The following is a 19,062-nucleotide window of genomic DNA, read 5'->3' as shown; positions in this document are numbered from 1 at the left end:
ACATTAGTGAGCTGGTATAAGAATTAATACAGATTATTTAAAAGGCGCAATGTTTAGAGCAAAAGAAACTAGATAATTTAAAGGCACGTTATCCTGAGTTTTTTGGTACTAAAAATCATAAATTATTAATTACTAATAATTTAATATTGTTTTATGATGTAATAACTTCACTGTCAAATATATATTAAAAAATTAAGAATATGACAATTATAAATAGCAATTATAATTTCTCAAGTTAGATTCTCTAAAACTTGAACAAATTTAAGATAAATAAAATTATTAAAATATAAGTCTTTTTGTTTATAGTCTTTTTTCTTCTTATTATTATTTCTGAAGAACATAAATTAAAGGAATTATTTTAGAAGTTAAAATTATAAAGTAATTAAATTAAATTAAATAACCTATTTAATAATTCCATATTAATCATTATAGGAAATGGAGTAGAGATAATAAATTGTGAAATGGGAATAACACCACCCTTCTTATTGCTTGGACATAAAATGAGTGCCTTGTTGCCTTAAAATTAACTTATCTAATTATGGATATGGGGGACAATTTAGTAATTAATTAATTAAAAACTAAATAGGAGAAAGAATGAAATAAAATCATAAAAGAATAGCGTGTGGACCCTACATGGGGCCTTGAAATTCTCTCTATGCATAGCTTAAAACTGTTGACTTTCATGGCTAAAACCAAACTGCGAAGCAAAGTAGGCACAAACATGGGCGACGATTCGTGACGGCATGTTAAAATAATATATTTTTATTTTTTAAAATTAATTTTTAATATCAACATATTAAAATAATTTAAAAATATAAAATAATTAATTTGAAATTAAAAAAATAAAAGACAAATTAATTTATAAAAAAAAAACATTTTTAAAACCGGCTATATAATTTTGGATTTGTCTCCGTCGTGGCACAATTTGGTTTGTCCACACATATTGTGATGAAAGGTACGAAAGTATGACCAAACAAGCTGATTTGCCCACACGTGGATATAATCATCCTTAATCTGTTGGCGTTAATATTGTATTATTAATCCAATAAAATTTTCTTTTACATATATGTCTAAAGAACATTCTATGACCTTTGAGATACAGTAATTGTTTTACTCCTCACTTTATTATTTTGATTTAAATTTGAGGGAAGATATAGAAAATAATTTTTTTATATAAATTTGCATGATAAATAGTGTGTTTGAAATTCGACAAAGATTTAGTCTCAACACCTAAAAACTACCACAGAAAATCTTGATTATTAAAACAAAAATAACTGGATTTATTTATATATTTTATATATATCTTACATGGATTTATTTATATGTTTTTCTATTATGCTGACTAAGATCCGTGTTTGGGCAGCTAGAAAGTCATGGGAAAAGAGATATGGAAAGAGAGAAAATGAGGATGCATCCAATTTATGATAAAGGGAACAAAAAATGAGAGGAAAAGATAATGGAGAATTTTTTTTTTCGGGATCCCACCATTTTCATAATCTCTTCAAATTGAAGAGGAGATGAGGAGAAGCTTTCCAAGAACATGGATAATATTTCTTTTTTCTATGGATTTTAGACTTGTTGCTAGAAAATAGTTTTTATGGAATGTGAATTCCTGAAAAATAAATTATTTTTTATTATTGAGTAGTATCATGAAAAATGAGTTAGGAAACATTTTCCAGTGTTTAGTCATATCATGAAAAATAAATTAAAAAATAATTTATTAGTATTTTAATTTTTTTTTTAAATTTACTAAAAGAATTAGGACTAAATCTAACAAATAAAAAAGTTGAAAGATAATAAAATTGAGAAAAAAATCAAATTTCATAAATTATTTCAAATAAAATAAATAGCAATAAAAATAATAGAGACCAAATCTGATAGATTAAAAAAAGTTAAAAAGAGGATGATATTATAAAAATTTTAATTTTATAAATTATTTCAAATAAAATAAATAGCTATAAAAAAAATAAGGATCAAATCTTATAAATAAAAATTTTCAATTAAGAAAAAGATAAGAAAAAAACAAATAAAAAGAAAAAAAATAAAAATCAAAGTTGATATAAAAAATCAAATTCTAAGGGATGTAATTAAAAAAATACAATTCAAAACAAAATATACAACAATCCAAAGATTGAGAACCAAGTTTAATATAATCAATAAATAATAAGATTTTTTTTAATTTCTCACAACTTCTAAAAAATATTTTTATTTAAAATAAAAAAATACTTTTCTATATAAATCAAGCTAAATCAATTATAAATAAATGCCGGTCATATTTCTTTTATTTAAAAAATAGAATTTGTTCTTCTTGATATAGATGCCGACTCAGCTCGTTGATTTGGTTACATCACTTCAAGTTTTTTTTTTTTTTTTTTCCTCGATAGAGATGTAAAGTATGAGATGATGAAAGAAGGTCCTCATCTTGACGTTGATGCTTCCTCCACACTTTCCTTTCTATTACTATTTCATTTCCCTTTGGGACATTATCTAACCTAACTTTACGTTTTATCCAAAAAACAAATACTATATAATTGGTGGTCCAAATGCTAGCTAGCTACATGTTATATTCACCTTAATCTCAGCCATAGAAAACGGTAGCCATGATGTCAGCTACCCTTCTTCACAACTCATAATTCTCATCTATGCCCAAAAAAAAAAAAAAAAAAATTCCACATGCTACCATAAATTTAACCCCCAAATATTATCCCCACATAAATGTAAGTATTTTGATTGAGACTCATGATTTTGGCTCCGTTTGGCTTCATAGATTTTTATGATTTTGGCCTTGTGTTTATAAGTTAAGTATTTTTTTTATTTTTTTTAAAAAAAATATTGTTAGAGAATAATATAAATCATATTCAGGAATCTCACCTAACAGCTTAAGCTATTGGGTTGAGATGGTTTTTTGATATGGTATCAGAGCCTAGATGACCAAGCGGTCACGATTTTGAATCTCATCATCCCTATTTATTTGATAAAAATTAAACATAAGGTGATTTGAGTCTGTGCAAGTTTCAAGTTTAAAGAGCCCTCACTTGAGGGGATGTGATAGAAAATAATATAAATTATATCATAAGACCTCACCTAACAGTTTAAGCTATTGGATTGAGATGATTTGTATTTGGTAAAGACCTTGCTTTCTAAAAAAATATAATAATAATAAAATATGTTATCTAAAAAAAGCATATGAAAGAAACATTTCTTTCTATTCCTCGGTTATAATCAATTAAAACAAATGCTTTATTTATAAATACAATAAAGTCAAACATATCCTTTATTAGATATATTGTCCCATATAATTTACAATACTGTAACTTTCTCAAATGGAAAGTTTTGTTTTATATAGATATAGATATAAAGTGTACATCGATCTTACCTATATAGATGTGGACCTTCGATAACTGTTGAAACCACCTACAAGCTTCGCTAGATTTTTTTTTTAAAAAAGGAAATAATTAATATTTAACAAAACCATTTATTTGCAGAGACCATTAGTGAACTTACATACACTTATTCTAATTAGCCATTCCTATATCAATTTTTGCGCAATGTTACATATCAAATTATATAGGCATTTAGCAAATAAGATTTTTTTTTTCAAACCACTTCTTAATCAGTCCAATATTAAAAGATGAAATTAAAAAAAAAATCAATTAAAAAAATAAGGTGAGTCGACTCAGGTAAACCTTCTAATCAGTTATGAGACTGAGATAACCTCATAAAAAACAAATCAAAAAAAATTATGAAATTCAACTCACAATCAACCCGATGTGAAAGGATGACATTAAAAAAAAAAACACAAAAAACCACCAAAGTCAACCAAACAAACTAGTGGCCTGAGTCATGAAATCAGGATAACCTTCTATAATGCAAATTGAAACAAATTATTAAGCATAATTTTCAATGAATCTACTACTAAAAGATGAGATTGAAAAAAAATGAACTAGAAATAGAAGAGAAAAAAACACAAGTCAACCAGCTTAACCCTTGACCCAAGTTTTAAGATCGTGATAACCTTATAGAAAATAAATAAAAAGTGATTATGAAGATCAATTCTCTATCAACCAAATGCTAAAGGGTTAAATTGAAAATAAAATCACATAAAAAAGGATAAAAACAATGACCCGAGTCAATTCGGGTTAATTTGTCAAACTCAAGTGAGAGGACCAAGATAACTCTATAAAAAGCCAATCGAAAAAAAATTTAAAGTCCAATTCTTAACCAACCTAATTTTTTAGGATGAAATAAAAAAAAATCAATTAAAAAAGAAAAGAACCTCGAGTTAACTTGTCTAACACACAAAACTCGCGACCTAAGTTATGTGATCATGATAACCTTATGGAAAGCAAATAAAAAAATAATTATGATTATGAAGTTTAACTCTCAATCAATTCAATGTTGAAAGATCAAGTTGAGAAAAAAATAAATGTAAAAAACAGGAAAAAAAAACTCGAGTCAACATAGCTAACCCATAAAACTCGCGATCCAGGTTATAAGACCGAGATAACTTTATAGAAAGCATATCAAAACAAATTATAAAGTCTAATACCAAGTAAACTTAATTTTAGAGGAAGAGTTTGAAAGAAAAAAAAAGTTGAAAACAAAAAAAAAGTTCTCTAAATTTTTTATTTTTTAGAACTAAAGTGTAAAATGCCTTGGCATTTCACTAGTCACTACAATAGTGAAATGCCAAGGAGTTTTAGCATATTATTAATTATTTAATATGTGATTCGTCGTTGGTTGAATAATATTTTTTGAAAAATTCAAATGTATTTTTTTTACAATAAAAATCTGAATTATAAATAAAAAAACCTATGGATGCATTTAATTAAATAAATCAAGAACCATTTGTGCCAATAAAAATATAAAAAATATTAACACGTTTATTCAACTCGCTTAACTGCAGGTCGAATAATATATTTTGAAAAACAAATATGCAAACTTTTCAAATGTGTTTTTTACATAAAAATCTGAATTATAAATCAAAAGGCCTATGCATGCATTTAATTAAATAAATAAAAAATCATATGTGCCAATAAATGCAAAAAAAAAAAAATGTTAAATGTCTATATTCAACTCGCTTAGCTACAAGTTGGAAAACAAATTCTAATGCAAATGAATTAATGTGTAGGTGTTATTAATATTTTTTTTATGGTGAGTAAAAAATATTATAATTTTCAGTCAAAATATATATATTCTCATATTAAATAAATCAAAAACCATATTAATTAACGTAATAGAGAAATGGAACAATGTTGCAATTGCTATATTAAAATACAATTTCTTTAGTCTTTATATAATAATTTTTCAAAAGAAAAGATGTAAAGGAAAATAAATTAAAAAACAAATTACAAAAAATGAAGATAAAAACAAAAAAAAAAGGTATAAATAGATCAAGTGTAAAGTGATAAGTATTCAAAGTGTAAAGAATAAAAAAATAATTTTTTTTCAAAAAAAGTGTAAAGAAAAAATGGAAAAAACTAAAAAAAATATTACAAAAAATAAAAGATGAGAAAAAAAAGAGATGATGATTATGCCAAGTGTAAAATGAAAAAAAAATCAAGTATAAAGAGAAAAACAATATAAGAAAAACTTGTCTTCTAAAAAAATGAAAATTACAGATTTACCACCAATATACATGTTACACTGAAGAAATTAGAGAAAATTTCAATTGTGCTATTTCTATAGTAAAATTGTGTTTTCTTTTAGTATATACTAGTAATTTGACATGTGCTTCACTGCCGGTCATATAATATTTTTTGCAAGAAATAAATAAAAATAAAAGCTTTTCAAATGTGTTTTTTTACAACAAAAATTCTAATTATAAAAAAAAATTCATATACATGAATTTAATTAAATAAATTGAGAATCATCCATGCCAAAAAATATAAAATAAAAGTATTAACACATCTATTTGACTCCCCTAACTGCATGTCGAATAAATGTTTTACAACACAAATGAATTAATATGTAGTTGTTATTAATAATTTTTTAACAATGAGTAAAAAATATAACCATGAATAAAAAAAATCAATATTTACATATAATAAAATATAGTGAAATTCATATATATTAATAAAAGTAAAAAAGATCTCAAGCTCATGTTTAACATAGTAGAAAAATGGGACAATATTGCTTGCTACATGAAAATACCATTTTCTTAGTTTTTATATAATAATTTTTAAAATAAAAAATGTGAAGAAAAGAAAAAAAAAATAAAAGAATCATAAAAGAATGAAGATAAGAACAAAAAGAATATTACATATGATATATATTCAAAGTGTAAAGAATAAAAAAAATTCTTTAAAAAAATTGTAAAGAAAAAAATGAAGAAACTAAAATAATATTGATAAATAATTCAAGTGTAAAATGATAAAAATATCAAGTAAAAAAAAATATAAGGAAAACTTGCTTTCTAAAAAGAATTAAAAAATAAAATAAAAACTAAAAATTACGCTACAGTAAAGAAATTAGAAAAAATTCCAATTGTATAATTTCTACGGTAAAAAACCATCCTTCTAGTATATACTATATAGTATATGTATAATAATATATATTACTGTAAAGGCGGCAGCAGCACTATAATGCTATGTTGTTTCGCGGGCTGAGACAGTTGGCTTCTATCGAGGCAAGTGGGGGAATAAACAACCCACATGGACGTCAGTGGACTTTTCTAGGCCACGCAAACCTTCAGAAAATATTATATTTTATAATCTAATTAATTAGAATTAGTAGCTAATCTTAATTCTTAAGTGAGGTTTAGATTAATTGAAAAGTCAATATACTTGACTTTTTCTTTTTGGTTTGGCAGACTTCAGTGGACTTTTCGAGGCCACTTCTACGCATGTTATAAGAACAGTGTACAAATTTTCTAGTTTTGTGTGTATCCATTGGAGGTATTATATAATACCATAACTATCAAATTAACGAAAGCATAAAATAATTGTGACTGCATTGATATATATGTTTCACTCACTAATGAAAAAATTATCAAAATTGGATTTATGAAATTCCCTAATGAGATTCACTTATTTGATGTATAAGATACTCGTTTAATAGTTGAATTTTTTTTATAAGTGAATTCTATAATATTACTATGAGATGAGAGCGTTTGGAAACACGGTGCAAACCGCGTTCTTTAAAAATTTAATTTTTGTTTTTACTAAAAATTAAGTTTTGTGTATGTTTTGAATCGTTTTGATGCGCTGATCTAAAAAATAATTAAAACAAAAAATAGCATTTTGATGCATTTCGGCACGAAAAACACCTTGAAAAGCAATTGCAACCACACTTCCAAACAGACCTGTTTAATATATATATATATGGCCTATACCATGAAATATATTGTTTTAAAAAACTACATTGATATAATGATAAATTATCTTATAAAAATAAATTTAAAACAACTTAATCGGTGGTGTAGGTTGTCCATGAATACAAAAAGTCATCTCATAATAGAATACATTTAATTATGCATAGAAAATATGTAAACATGATTAAAGCTTGCTTTTATTTTGATTGGACACATTCAAAGAACATGAGGGTTAATTAATAAAATGAGTAATTAATACAATCAAAAGGTTAAGTTTAAGACTTTTGTCTTTTTGTTTTTGTTTTTTTTTTGTGAAGGAGAAACATTTTTATTCATAAAAAAAAAACATATATAATAAAATAAATTGGGCTATCCTTTTTATAAGATGAAACCAACAAGAACAGTATTTTGAATCCTAAATTATAAGGATAATAATATTTTGTATTATAAATCTATTGTAAAAATTACAGCGTGTACTTAGCACTACTAATATAGAGGTGAATATCTGAATAGGTAAATTTTATCAACTAGATGAGAAAAAAAAATTGTTATTATGAGGATTTTGAGGGGTCGAGAAAATATTATGTTGCTTGGCTAATTCTCGGTGAGGAAAAAAAAATTAATTTTATTGATTTAAAATAATTAGAGTTTCAGAGACTTAACTTAAAGTTTAAAGAAATGATCAATTTTTTTTTTTTTATCAGCATCAAGGATTGATTTTCGTGGTATGGTGGAAGTTTATGTTTTTTTTAAAAAAATTTTGGCCTCTCTCAATATCTTTTTTTTATATAATTTTATTTATTTGCATTGGTTTTATTTGAGATTTGACTTGGTAGTTTGTTTATCATTTTTTAATTTGTTTTTTTTTTAATTTCATCTTTCATCAACATTTGATTTGGTGGGAATTAAGTGTTCAGGATCTTTTTTTTTTTATTTTGCTTTCTATAGATTTACAATGTTGTTATTTAATTTTTGCTTCATTATCAAATAATATCAAAGAGACCTTTTAAAAATATTAAGATGATATCTTTTCATAATATTGACAAATATTTATTTTTTGATTTGATCATTATTATTTTTTGTTTAGTTCAATTTATTTATTGTTGTTATCATTTTTAATTATATTATTAAATTAACAAAACTTATAATTGAATCAATATAAAGTCTTGAATTTTTCTTGCTTATGTAAAAATGCTAGCATCGTCTGGATATCTTTTTTTAACAAGAGTAATCTATTGAAACAAAGATTGCCCTTTTTTATTTCCCAACCAATAACTTCTTTGTTTTCTAGCAATTTTTTTATTTTTTTAAATTTAAAGACTGAAAAATAAATAAATTAAAATGTTTGACCATAATGAAAATTCTAAAAAATTGAAGATTGATGACTCGTTTTCTCAGTGTTTTACTTTTTGGTTCTTTCACTTTAAATCTTGCCTTTCTACTACAATTATATTCATAGAATTAAGGCCACAAAATAAAAAAGAAAAAAATGAAAATGAACTGGTGGGTGCTTCGGTTGGGTAACATCGGATAAGGTTTTTTTTTAATTCTGAAATGCTACATGGAAGCTACTACCAGCGTGTTTGAAAGTATAATTATGATTGTTTTTTAAAATGTTTTTCACTCGAAAATATATTAAAATAATATTTTTTTATTTTTTAAAAATTAATTTTGACATCAGCGCATTAAAATGATTTAAAAACACAAAAAAAATTAATTTAAAGCAAATAAAAAAATAAAAACAAATTAAACTTTTTTAAAAACGTTTTTAAAATAAAAAAATAAACAGGGCCTACAACTGTTATTCCTAGACCTACTACATTTGAGGCGGATTTAAGCCAGGCCTGAATTTATAAGCCCATTAATATGCTGTTTGATTGCCTGAACATCCAGATGTGATATTCTCAATGCCAACAGCCTCATGATGGTTTTTAACTTCTCTGTTCTTAAGAAATTTTGATGGTGAACCTTCGAACAGTAATAGAGAAATGCTAAACATGGTGATTAGCATGGCAGGTTTGCATAATCACACTTTGTCAACCACATTTAAGGATTAGATAAATCACGTCATTCTTGAATCATTACTCTGTTTAGCATCTCTTTGCATCATTTTCGTTCTTAGAGATAACAATTAAACCCCATTGTAATAAACACTTGAGCTCATAGAAATGCTGCTGGAACTTGAGCTTCACAGAAGACAAGTCATTTTTCATCTAGAACCCTAACTTCATCCAGTGAAGGATCATCGATATTTAACTTCAGACAATTATATTCGATTTAATCTCAAGTGTTGATCGAGGAACAAGTTCTTGTGAACTCTCGTGTGTAAGATCTTTAATGCTACTTCTCACTCCAGTGTCAGAAAAGTCATTAGATGCCCAGATACCAAGTTGGTCAGAATTAGCAACTCTAATTGCGACCCCTTATCCCCAGGCCAAGATCGATTTGTTTTATGTATTCAACTATGTTCTTCAAAGTTGTGATGCTAAAAGTTATCGTGTAGTGGTTTAGCCCACATCTCTGTCGGTCTATTTCTCCCCAGCACCTCCACAAGTCTATAGAGCATATGAATGTTTATCCTAGAAGTACTGAGTAATTGTGATATATAAAATTGAAGACACAGATCCTTCAATAATGAAATTTAGAGGACCTGATTGTCTTTATATACCTTGATCTTAAAGAGAGATGAATGTGCAAAACACGTCGAGGGAACTACAAAAGAGTATACAGCACCAAGAACATGCATGTAAAGCATTATGGGCAGAAGGTTCATCAGTACAAATTCTGCAATGTATGTTTCAAACTGATTAAGGATAATGAAGGCTAAACATAGGTCGAAGAGTTTGATGCACAAGTTTCTCACACCAAGAAGCATGCAACACAAAACGTTCCCAAAAGGAACAAAAAACAAATTCTCCTGAGAAATTATTCATGGTTCCGCAGATACAATATAGCTTCAAGAAATGGCAACACCATCACGCATATTCCTGCATTTATAATGATCAACAGCAAGAACATCAGTACAAGTATAAAGGCATTTACGATTTCTTATATTAATCCTGGACTTCTTTTTCATCAAATGAAATTCTTGGATTTGTGCTTTTTTATGATGTTTTGCTTGACAAAAAGCAAAGAGATGGTAAAACTTAGATAGGAATTTTAGAATCTTGTGTTTTGTTTGTTTAGAAACTTACAGTACCGAGTTGGGATGATCTTCCATCGTTGGTTATCTCCTTTGTTCCATTTCCAGAGAACAATAGAGGTGCCATCATGGACACCACCAGATTTCTTATCACCGTGAAAAGCATCTACATTAAGATGGGTATTGTTAACCATCCTTACAGCTCTGAAACCATCACCCAAGTCCTTGCTTTCAGTCCACAGGATAGACTCATCAAGAACATCTGGATTGTACGGAATCAGCTGCACCTGCAGAAATTTTTTTTTTTGGGACAAGAAACATTTCTTAAGGCATACCATTTGTGGCTCAGGAGGAAAAAAGAAAAGGAATAGGCTATCATGAGGACTTCCACTCAACTATCAAAGTGCTCAATCATTATCTCTCAACTTATGTCACAGAAAGCAGGGACATGCCATATTTCGCTCAATCATTACACCCTAAATAAATATTTTGAGGTCAAATTATAATTTATTTCAGCAACAATCTTACATGAAAACTCTAAAAGGAGAAGGTTTGTTTCTCCTGGTCAAAATACAAGAGAAAAAATCAAGTTCAAGCTGGTTTGAAAAATTGCAATGGTATTGCGCTTAAATTTTTCTTTATGGTACCATGGTACACCTGTATGCATGCCTGCAAGTTGACTGCTTGCATACAACAATCAAGTGATACACGATAAGAGTTGCCTATTGGAAGCCTTAAATGATATCTGGGTGGATTAAGGAGAGGAGCAGCAAAGCCATTGGCACTAGTTTGCAACCAGTTCTAGATTTGTGGCCTACTCATTGGTATCAAGTCTGTGTTTACACCCACAGCCCCCACAATAGAGTCTGTTCCAGCTGTGAAATGTGAGGAAGCATGCAGGTTTTGTCTCAAGAAAAAGAAAAGGGCATCTCGGTAATGAATGGGGAGGGGGGGATTTGAAGGTTTGCGGCATAAAAAAAAACCAAAAAAAACAAACAAACAATCATGCTCCACATGTTTTGAATTATCTGCAGGACAAATATATGAAGATATTCTACTCTGCTGTTCAATCCAATCTTTACCACGTCTTCTTTTTGTGATACATATCACCAAAACAGGCATCTGGACCTTAAAGAGGATATAACAAATCGGATCATTTATATGGTCATGAACAACAGTGGCAAGCAATGTATATGATATCACAACTGAAATTGACTGAAACTGTCGCTGGAATACCATATCCAGTTACTGTCTTATAGGCAATGCCAAGACTTTTATAAGCAAAGAAAATCATCAACCTCTTGGTTTATAAAGAAGACAGTTTTGGATAATTGTAATAAATCATTACAAGTAACTCTTATTATGAAAAACATTTTAGTCCCGAATTACCTTGATCAACTTGAAAAGCCACTTTTACAATGTTGTATCAAGCATGAGAGAGAACACTCTTCTTTTTGAAAATTATTAAAATATACTAAAAGGACTTAGTATACTCGTTACTATTTATCTAGACACAAAACAACGTGGATTGACACAGTATAATAGTAGAGTTGCCCTTGCCATAGAGAGTTGCAAGGACTGCAAGGAGGGTTGTCTTTTCATTAGAATGCATTTGACATTGAAGTAATGGTTGAGGAGAAAATGACCAGTTCCAATTTTGACGGGGGCTGCAGACACCTAGCGCTGGGGCCGCCAAGCCTTGGGCGCTGGGGCTACCAAGCCTTGGGTGCTAGGGCCAGACCCGCGCGCCTAGCTATAGACCTAGGCGCGCGGGTCTGCACACCTCAGGCACGCAAACCCAAGCGCTCAGGGGTCTGCAGAACCGCGTGTTAGGGACAAACCTGCGTGCCTGAGGTCTGCTGACCCGCGCCTAGGGTCTGCAAAGCCCCCCAAGGGTTACAAGCCCACGTAGGCTGCAAACCCGCGCGACTTTGGATTATAATATTATTATTTTTATTATAGTTAATATTATTAATATAATAATTAATAAATTTTAAAAAAATATTATTAATATTGAAAAACAACCATAAATTTGATTTGAAGGGTAAAATTATAAATTCTTCTTCTTCTTCTTATTATTATTATTAATAATAAATTTGAAAAAAAAATATTATTACTATCAAAGAAAAACCGTAGATTTGATTTAAAGGATAAAATTAAAAATTATTATTATTATTGTTGTTATCATCATCATCATTATCATTAATAAATTTGAAAAAAATATTATTGATATTGAAGAAAAACCATAAATTTAATTTGAAGGGATTAAAAACTATTAGAACTTAGGTCAGATGAGTTTAATAATAATAATATTATTATTAATATTATAAATATTATTATGTTCATTAATATTATTAAATTTGAAATAAATATTATAACTATAAAAAAAACATAGAATTGATTTGAAGGATAAAATCAATTATTATTATTATTATTATTATTATTGTTATTATTGTTATTGTTATTTTCATTATTGACTTGGGTCTGGCGTCATGACCAAAAACACGTGGGTCAGGTTTCCGGACCCAAGGTTAATGGGTCTGGTGTCTAGGCCTCAGGTTGATGAATCTAGTGTGCAGACCCAGGGTTATAGGGTCGCATGAGGACCCAAGACTCTTGGGCCTGGGGTTAGAACCCAAGGCTAATGAGTCCACTGTTTAGACCCAGGGCTAATGGCTCCAACGTCCGAACCCACGGCTAATGGCTTTGACCCAATTCTCTTGGGTCCGGCATCAGGACCCAAGGTTTTTGGGTCTGTCATCCGGACTCACGGCTAATAGGTTTGCGTAGGATCCAATTCTCTTAGGTCAGGCTTTAGAACCCAAGATTCTTGGGTCCGTCATTCGGACTCACGGCTAATAGGTTCGCGTAGGACCTAATTCTCTTGGGTCCGGCTTCAGGATCCATGGTTCTAGGATCTTAGGTTTCTAAATATAATTATTTGTATTATAAATATTATTATTATTATTATTATTATTAAAAATACTATTATTTGTATTATAAATATTATTATTTTTATTATAGTTAAAATTATTAATATAATAATTATTAAATTTTAAAAAAATATTATTAATATTGAAAACAAATACATTTTTTTGAAGGGTAAAATTAAAAATCATCATCATCATCATCATTAATAAATTTTTAAAAAACTATTATTACTATCGAAGAAAAATCATAATTTTTTTTAAAGATTAGAAAATATAAAAATTTGGGTAGACAAGTTAAATATTATTATTAATATTATAAATATTATTATTAGATCTGACATTGCAGTCAGACTCAACGCTTTTGGATCTAACGTTATAGCCAGACTCAACACTACTGGGTCTTAGAATTTTTTTTTATTTTTTATGAAAATAAAAAGTATGTGTAGGGCGGGCCTAGTAACTAGTGGATAGCTATTTTGACTTAATATGAAAGGAATATATTTATATATATGCTCAATTAGAATATATCAAAGGAAAACTTGAACTTATAAAGTTCAAGTTTTCCACAATCGCTCTTGGTATTAGATTTTTTTGATATGTTTTATGAAAATAAAAGGTATGTTGGCGGTGTAGGGTGGGACAAGTAACTAGTGTATAACTATTTTGACTCCATATGAAGGGAATATATTTATATATATGCTCAATTAGAATCTATCAAAGGAAAACTTGAACTTTACAAGTTCAAGTTTTCCACAATCGAATGTCAAGTCCATGAGACATGAAAAATGAAAAGTTGCGTGCAAAACATAGAAGAATAAACTTTCAACAAGTTCATGATCTCAGAGAATTTCTTACAGGGTGTGCCTCTCCAATGGAATGCTTCATGGCCTGACCAGTGGCCTTATTAACCAAAGCGAAGGCAGGGCATCCCTCTGAATCCTTCACTCTTGTGCTGTACTTTTCATCTTTATACCAGTTCTACAACAACAACCAGCTAGATCAAGCACACAGCTACAAAGATGTAAAACTCCAGAAAAAAAAACACTACAGCAATAATATTAAGGGTGTTTGAGATTGCGGTTTCATACAATTTTTTTCCGTAATCTCAAACAAGCAACAAATCAATTAATCAGAAAATGAAAGGTCAACATATAGATCATATGATTGAAAACATTAAGAAAATAACGATGGACATGGACGAAAACTGTGATCTTTTTTGCTTATGGAATCTGAATTACAAAACAATGATCAGATCAAATAAATGTTCATGACAGTTGCAACCTAACCAACCAAAACGAAAACCCACATAAAAAGACAACCCAGATTAAAATGATGTAAACTTTAAGAAAAAGAAAAGAGAGAGAAACCCCTTAGAAAATTTGAAAACAAAAGGGTGCACAAGAAAGTTAAAAAACATATAAAAGTCAAATTGAGTTTGAGATCATATATAATTGAAAGGAGCTATGAGTTTTCCATACTTGGAACTCATCAGAAGGATTTGATGGTGCAAGAATCACTTTCCCACCCCTAATTGTGAGGTGAAACTCAGGCTGAGCTTTGCTGTAAACCTTAAAGCTAGGTTTATTATAAAGGTCAAGCCCAGAAGCAGCGCCAGGCTGATGAGTGTGCTGGTGATTGAAAGATGGCATGTGAGGCCTAAAAGAATGACGGGCTTCAGTTTGTTCATGAGAAACATGAGTCACTTGTGTTGGTGCAGGTGGATAATCAAGAGAAGGGTCAACTCCTTGATGATGAGATGTGTGAAAGACCTGAGTTTCTTGAATTGAGGTTGGTGGTGGAGGAGGTGAATAGTTAGTTTCATTAAAATATGGTCTTGGTGGTTGTGGAGATTCTTGATAATAGTGTGAGTAGGGTCGTGGTGGTGGTGCAAATTCATTCTCTCCGTAGAATAGGGGTGGTGGTGTTTGGTCGAAGGAAGATGTGTGAAAGACCTGAGTTTCTTGAATTGAGGTTGGTGGTGGAGGAGGTGAATAGTTAGTTTCATTAAAATATGGTCTTGGTGGTTGTGGAGATTCTTGATAATAGTGTGAGTAGGGTCGTGGTGCTGGTGCAAATTCATTCTCTCTGTAGAATAGGGGTGGTGGTGTTTGGTCGAAGGATGGTGGTGGGTAATGTTCTCTTCTCTCTTCTTCTTCATCATTTCTTCGGTGGTGATGAGTTTGAGGGTAGTAGCCGTGAGGGAATTCCATGGTTGTTTCCGGTGATATTGATCAATGTGGGGAAGCTAGGGAAGGGTTGATGAGGAGAAATAGAGTGGTGTTTTAAAATAAATAATATAGTTCGATCTCCAACTAATTAGGCTAGCTGTTGTTGAACTCGAAACTTGATTAGTTTATTCAATGAGCTCCTACGAAACCTGCACCAAATGGCAGCTTCTCTTCCATCAAATCTCATGACAACTCTTCCTTGAAAATTGATACAAAATCAAAGAGCACACAAGAATTTCCGAAGATGAACTTCCCCATCAATTATTTCCTGAATATTATTGTGATTTTCATCCATAGAGATTTTTAAATAGCAAAATGCTTGAATGAATTTTGTAAATACAAGGAGTATTTTAAAGAATGTGGGGGCTTGAATGGGTAGTCTTGCCTTGAAATATCTTGATTTTATTTCTTTCTTGTCTCCTGTTATTTGAAAACCTGTAATTTGATATGATAAATGATGATACATAATACACAAATTTGTTATCATAAAGAGTTTTAAAAGGTATTAAAAGGAATGTGATATAGGCTAGAACATGGAATTATAAAGAAAGGATATAAAATGCTCAAGAGTGTGTTTAAAGGATATAAAACAAAAATTATTAGATGAAGAAGGCATATTCAATCAGAAAAATTTACCGTAATTTACCGATAAAAATATTATATTTTTGTGTATGTTTATATTTGTTAATTTTCTATAATGTTAATTAAGGCTTTTAATTATAAAACTAAGTAACAATTTTTAATTTTAATTTTACCCAGTTAATTCTATCAATTTCTATCAGCCTGCTAAAAAAATAATTTATTAATCAATTAAGCGTTAAAAAACTAAAAAATGCCAGACTATAAATGTTGATTGAAGTGTTCTTAACTTCTTAGAGTATCTCAATTATTTGCAATGATTTAAAAGTGATGTATATGTTGAAAATGTATTAAATAAATAAATAATATTTTTATTTTTACTAAATTGAATAATAAACATATGAACGCACGTGCCAAATCCACTAATTAGGGAGTAAAACGGCGAAGCATCAAAATGTTGGTAAAAAAAAAGAAGAGAAAAAAAAGATAAGACTGTTCAAGCAAAAACAAAAGAGCCAACCAAATAATTCTTAAGAGGACTAATTAACAACCCTGCAAAAAAGTCATGACTCCTAATCCCTGCATGGTCCATGTTTAGCAAGAGCATCAAACAATACATAGCTCACAATTTAAATCATGAGAGTTAAATAAAATGAAAAAAAAATTAAAAGGATTATCAAGTATTTTATTTAAAAAATCTCGTAACCCGAGTCATTAATTAAGCCCACAGTATCCAATCTGGAAAAATCATGAAATCTAATTCTTAATCAATCAAATATTAAAAGATGAAATTGAAAAAAAAATTAATTTTATAAAAGGATTTAAAAAAACATAGCAATTAAAAGATTACGGATCAAAATTAAAATATAAAATAAATTTTATATTTAATTGAAGGGTGAAATAAAAAAAAAATCAATGTAGTAAAAGGAAAAAAATTTAAAAAGAATGATGATCAAAATTGACATAATAAAATAATGTTGTAATTAAAGGGTGAAATTGAAAAGAATAATAACTTTTACAAAAGGACCAAGAAAAAAATTAAAAATCAAAACAATGAGAACCAAATTTAAAAAATAATACCATTAATCTGAATTGAATGATGAAATTGAAAACTATTAAAACTTTTACAAAAGTGCTAAGGATAAAAATTAGAAACCCAAAGAATGAGTATCACATTGGACAATATAATATTTGATAATTTGGAATAGAAATATAAAATTGAAAACAAATAAAATTTCTATAAAAGGATCAAGACAAAAAATTAGAAATTAAAAGAATAAAAACTGAAGTTGAAATGTCCACAATCAAGAAGGCCAAGCTGTAATTTTTTAGGAAAAAAAGAGAAAAAAAAAAACTCATTGATATAAAACTCGACTACCAAATGAGACATGCATCACACCAATAGAAAGAGGAGATGATGAAGATTCTACTGACAAGGCAAAATGACATTTTTTGACACTGATAAACATTGCAAGCTCTACCTGAAGGGTACAAGCACCTCCTAGACACCCCTAGATGCATCCACTCTTTTGGTTTTGTTATTTAGCTAAATAAAAAATAGCCTCTAAGCTCCCCTTGATCTCAAGTTTATTTTTTTAAAAGGGTATTTTTGTAGTTTTATTATTCATTTGAATGGTTTATTATTCTATATTTGTACAAATGCTCCTCAACTTTAATTATAATAGCAAAAATACCACTGTAAAATATAAAAATACCCTTAAACAGCATGTTTAATTATTTGTTTTTGCTTCCAAGGGTCTTTTCACTGTACAATGAAGATGAGAAATATTTATTTATCTTCAGTCAATTTAGAAATTACAAACGAGCAATGTTAAAGAATTTCAACGTCCTTAAAAGTCAATGTTAACTGTTTTGGATCGATGGAGGAGTTTAACCGTTGTACACTGTTTTAATAAACAATGTTTTATAATGTAAAGTTACATTATTTTTCACGGTTTTAAATTTTAATAACCGTTGTACGTATATATACCAAACACATAGTGTATGGTCCTACCTAAAATTATATATTGTTTGTTCTAATTATCATGTGGTATTAATTGGCGTAATATATAAGACTAAATCAATTCTTTATTTTCTCAATATAGTTACTTAGTCACAAACCACTAAAATTAATATATTCATTAAAAATATATTCTTGAAGTCTAACTTAAAAACTAACATAATATATCAAGAAGATGATATAATTAAATTCTTCCAGCCTAACTTGAAAAAAAATAAAATATTCTGCTGACTTTTTCATCGTTGTCAGTAAAGTTTAAGATAAAAAGTCGGTTCTTCTCAAATTAATGCTAACATGCATGATATATCCTTAAATTAATTTAAAGGATAAGATTTAACAATATAATATATTATGTTAGCAGTAATTCTAAGGAAGTGCTCCAATCCAACAATCCTCGTTACAAATGAATGACACTAGATAGTTTGGTAAAGCTATGCTGTAGATAAAATTATTATTTTTTTATCATAAAAAAAACACAACGTGCGGCTGATTTTTTTTTTAATAAAATAATAATAATCATGCGGAAATTTATCTAGTCAACTTAATAGGTTTAAAAGTTATTTAAGTGACTAATAAAAATATAATTTGACTAAAATAAATTCAAGAAGATATTATTTTTTTTAAAAAAATATTAAGATGACAACATATTGAATTAACTTGACTGAACCCAAGTTATCTTTTTAAATTTATAACTCGAGTCATGAGATCATAATAATCTCATATAAACAAATCAAAAAAAATTATGATGCTTAATTCTCAATCAACCTAATGTTTAAGGATAAAAATAATTTTTTTTAAAAAGGACAAAAAATGATTTGAATCAACTCGGTTAACCCATCAAACTTATAACC

The 19,062-nt window shown here is 28.5% G+C and overlaps 1 protein-coding gene across 1 annotated transcript; it reads right to left on the bottom strand.

Annotated features, from left to right (window-relative positions):
• Window positions 1–10,037: 10,037 nt before the first annotated feature.
• LOC18104110 (ricin B-like lectin EULS3) lies at window positions 10,038–15,879 on the bottom strand. The gene is made up of 4 exons (XM_024583360.2): window positions 14,863–15,879; window positions 14,240–14,362; window positions 10,507–10,741; window positions 10,038–10,299 (listed from the first exon to the last, which is right to left on the bottom strand). Coding segments are annotated over exons 1-4 (1,092 nt in total). The 5' UTR covers window positions 15,595–15,879; the 3' UTR covers window positions 10,038–10,297.
• Window positions 15,880–19,062: the final 3,183 nt, after the last annotated feature.

Source organism: Populus trichocarpa, chromosome 13 (assembly GCF_000002775.5).
Source record: "Populus trichocarpa isolate Nisqually-1 chromosome 13, P.trichocarpa_v4.1, whole genome shotgun sequence".
NCBI lineage: Eukaryota > Viridiplantae > Streptophyta > Magnoliopsida > Malpighiales > Salicaceae > Populus > Populus trichocarpa.
The sequence above is the reverse complement of the archived record's forward strand: the minus strand, read 5'-3'. Positions and strand labels throughout refer to the sequence as shown.

What these genes read in the sequence shown, in the direction of transcription:
- LOC18104110 (XM_024583360.2), bottom strand. Translation starts at nt 15,594, where the DNA reads ATGGAATTCCCTCACGGCTACTACCCTCAAACTCATCACCACCGAAGA. An exon ending in ATCCTTCTGATGAGTTCCAA is followed by an intron (nt 14,363 to 14,862) that starts GTATGGAAAACT and finishes TTGTTGTTGTAG; the next exon opens with AACTGGTATAAAGATGAAAA. An exon ending in CCATTGGAGAGGCACACCCT is followed by an intron (nt 10,742 to 14,239) that starts GTAAGAAATTCT and finishes AAATTTCTGCAG; the next exon opens with GTGCAGCTGATTCCGTACAA.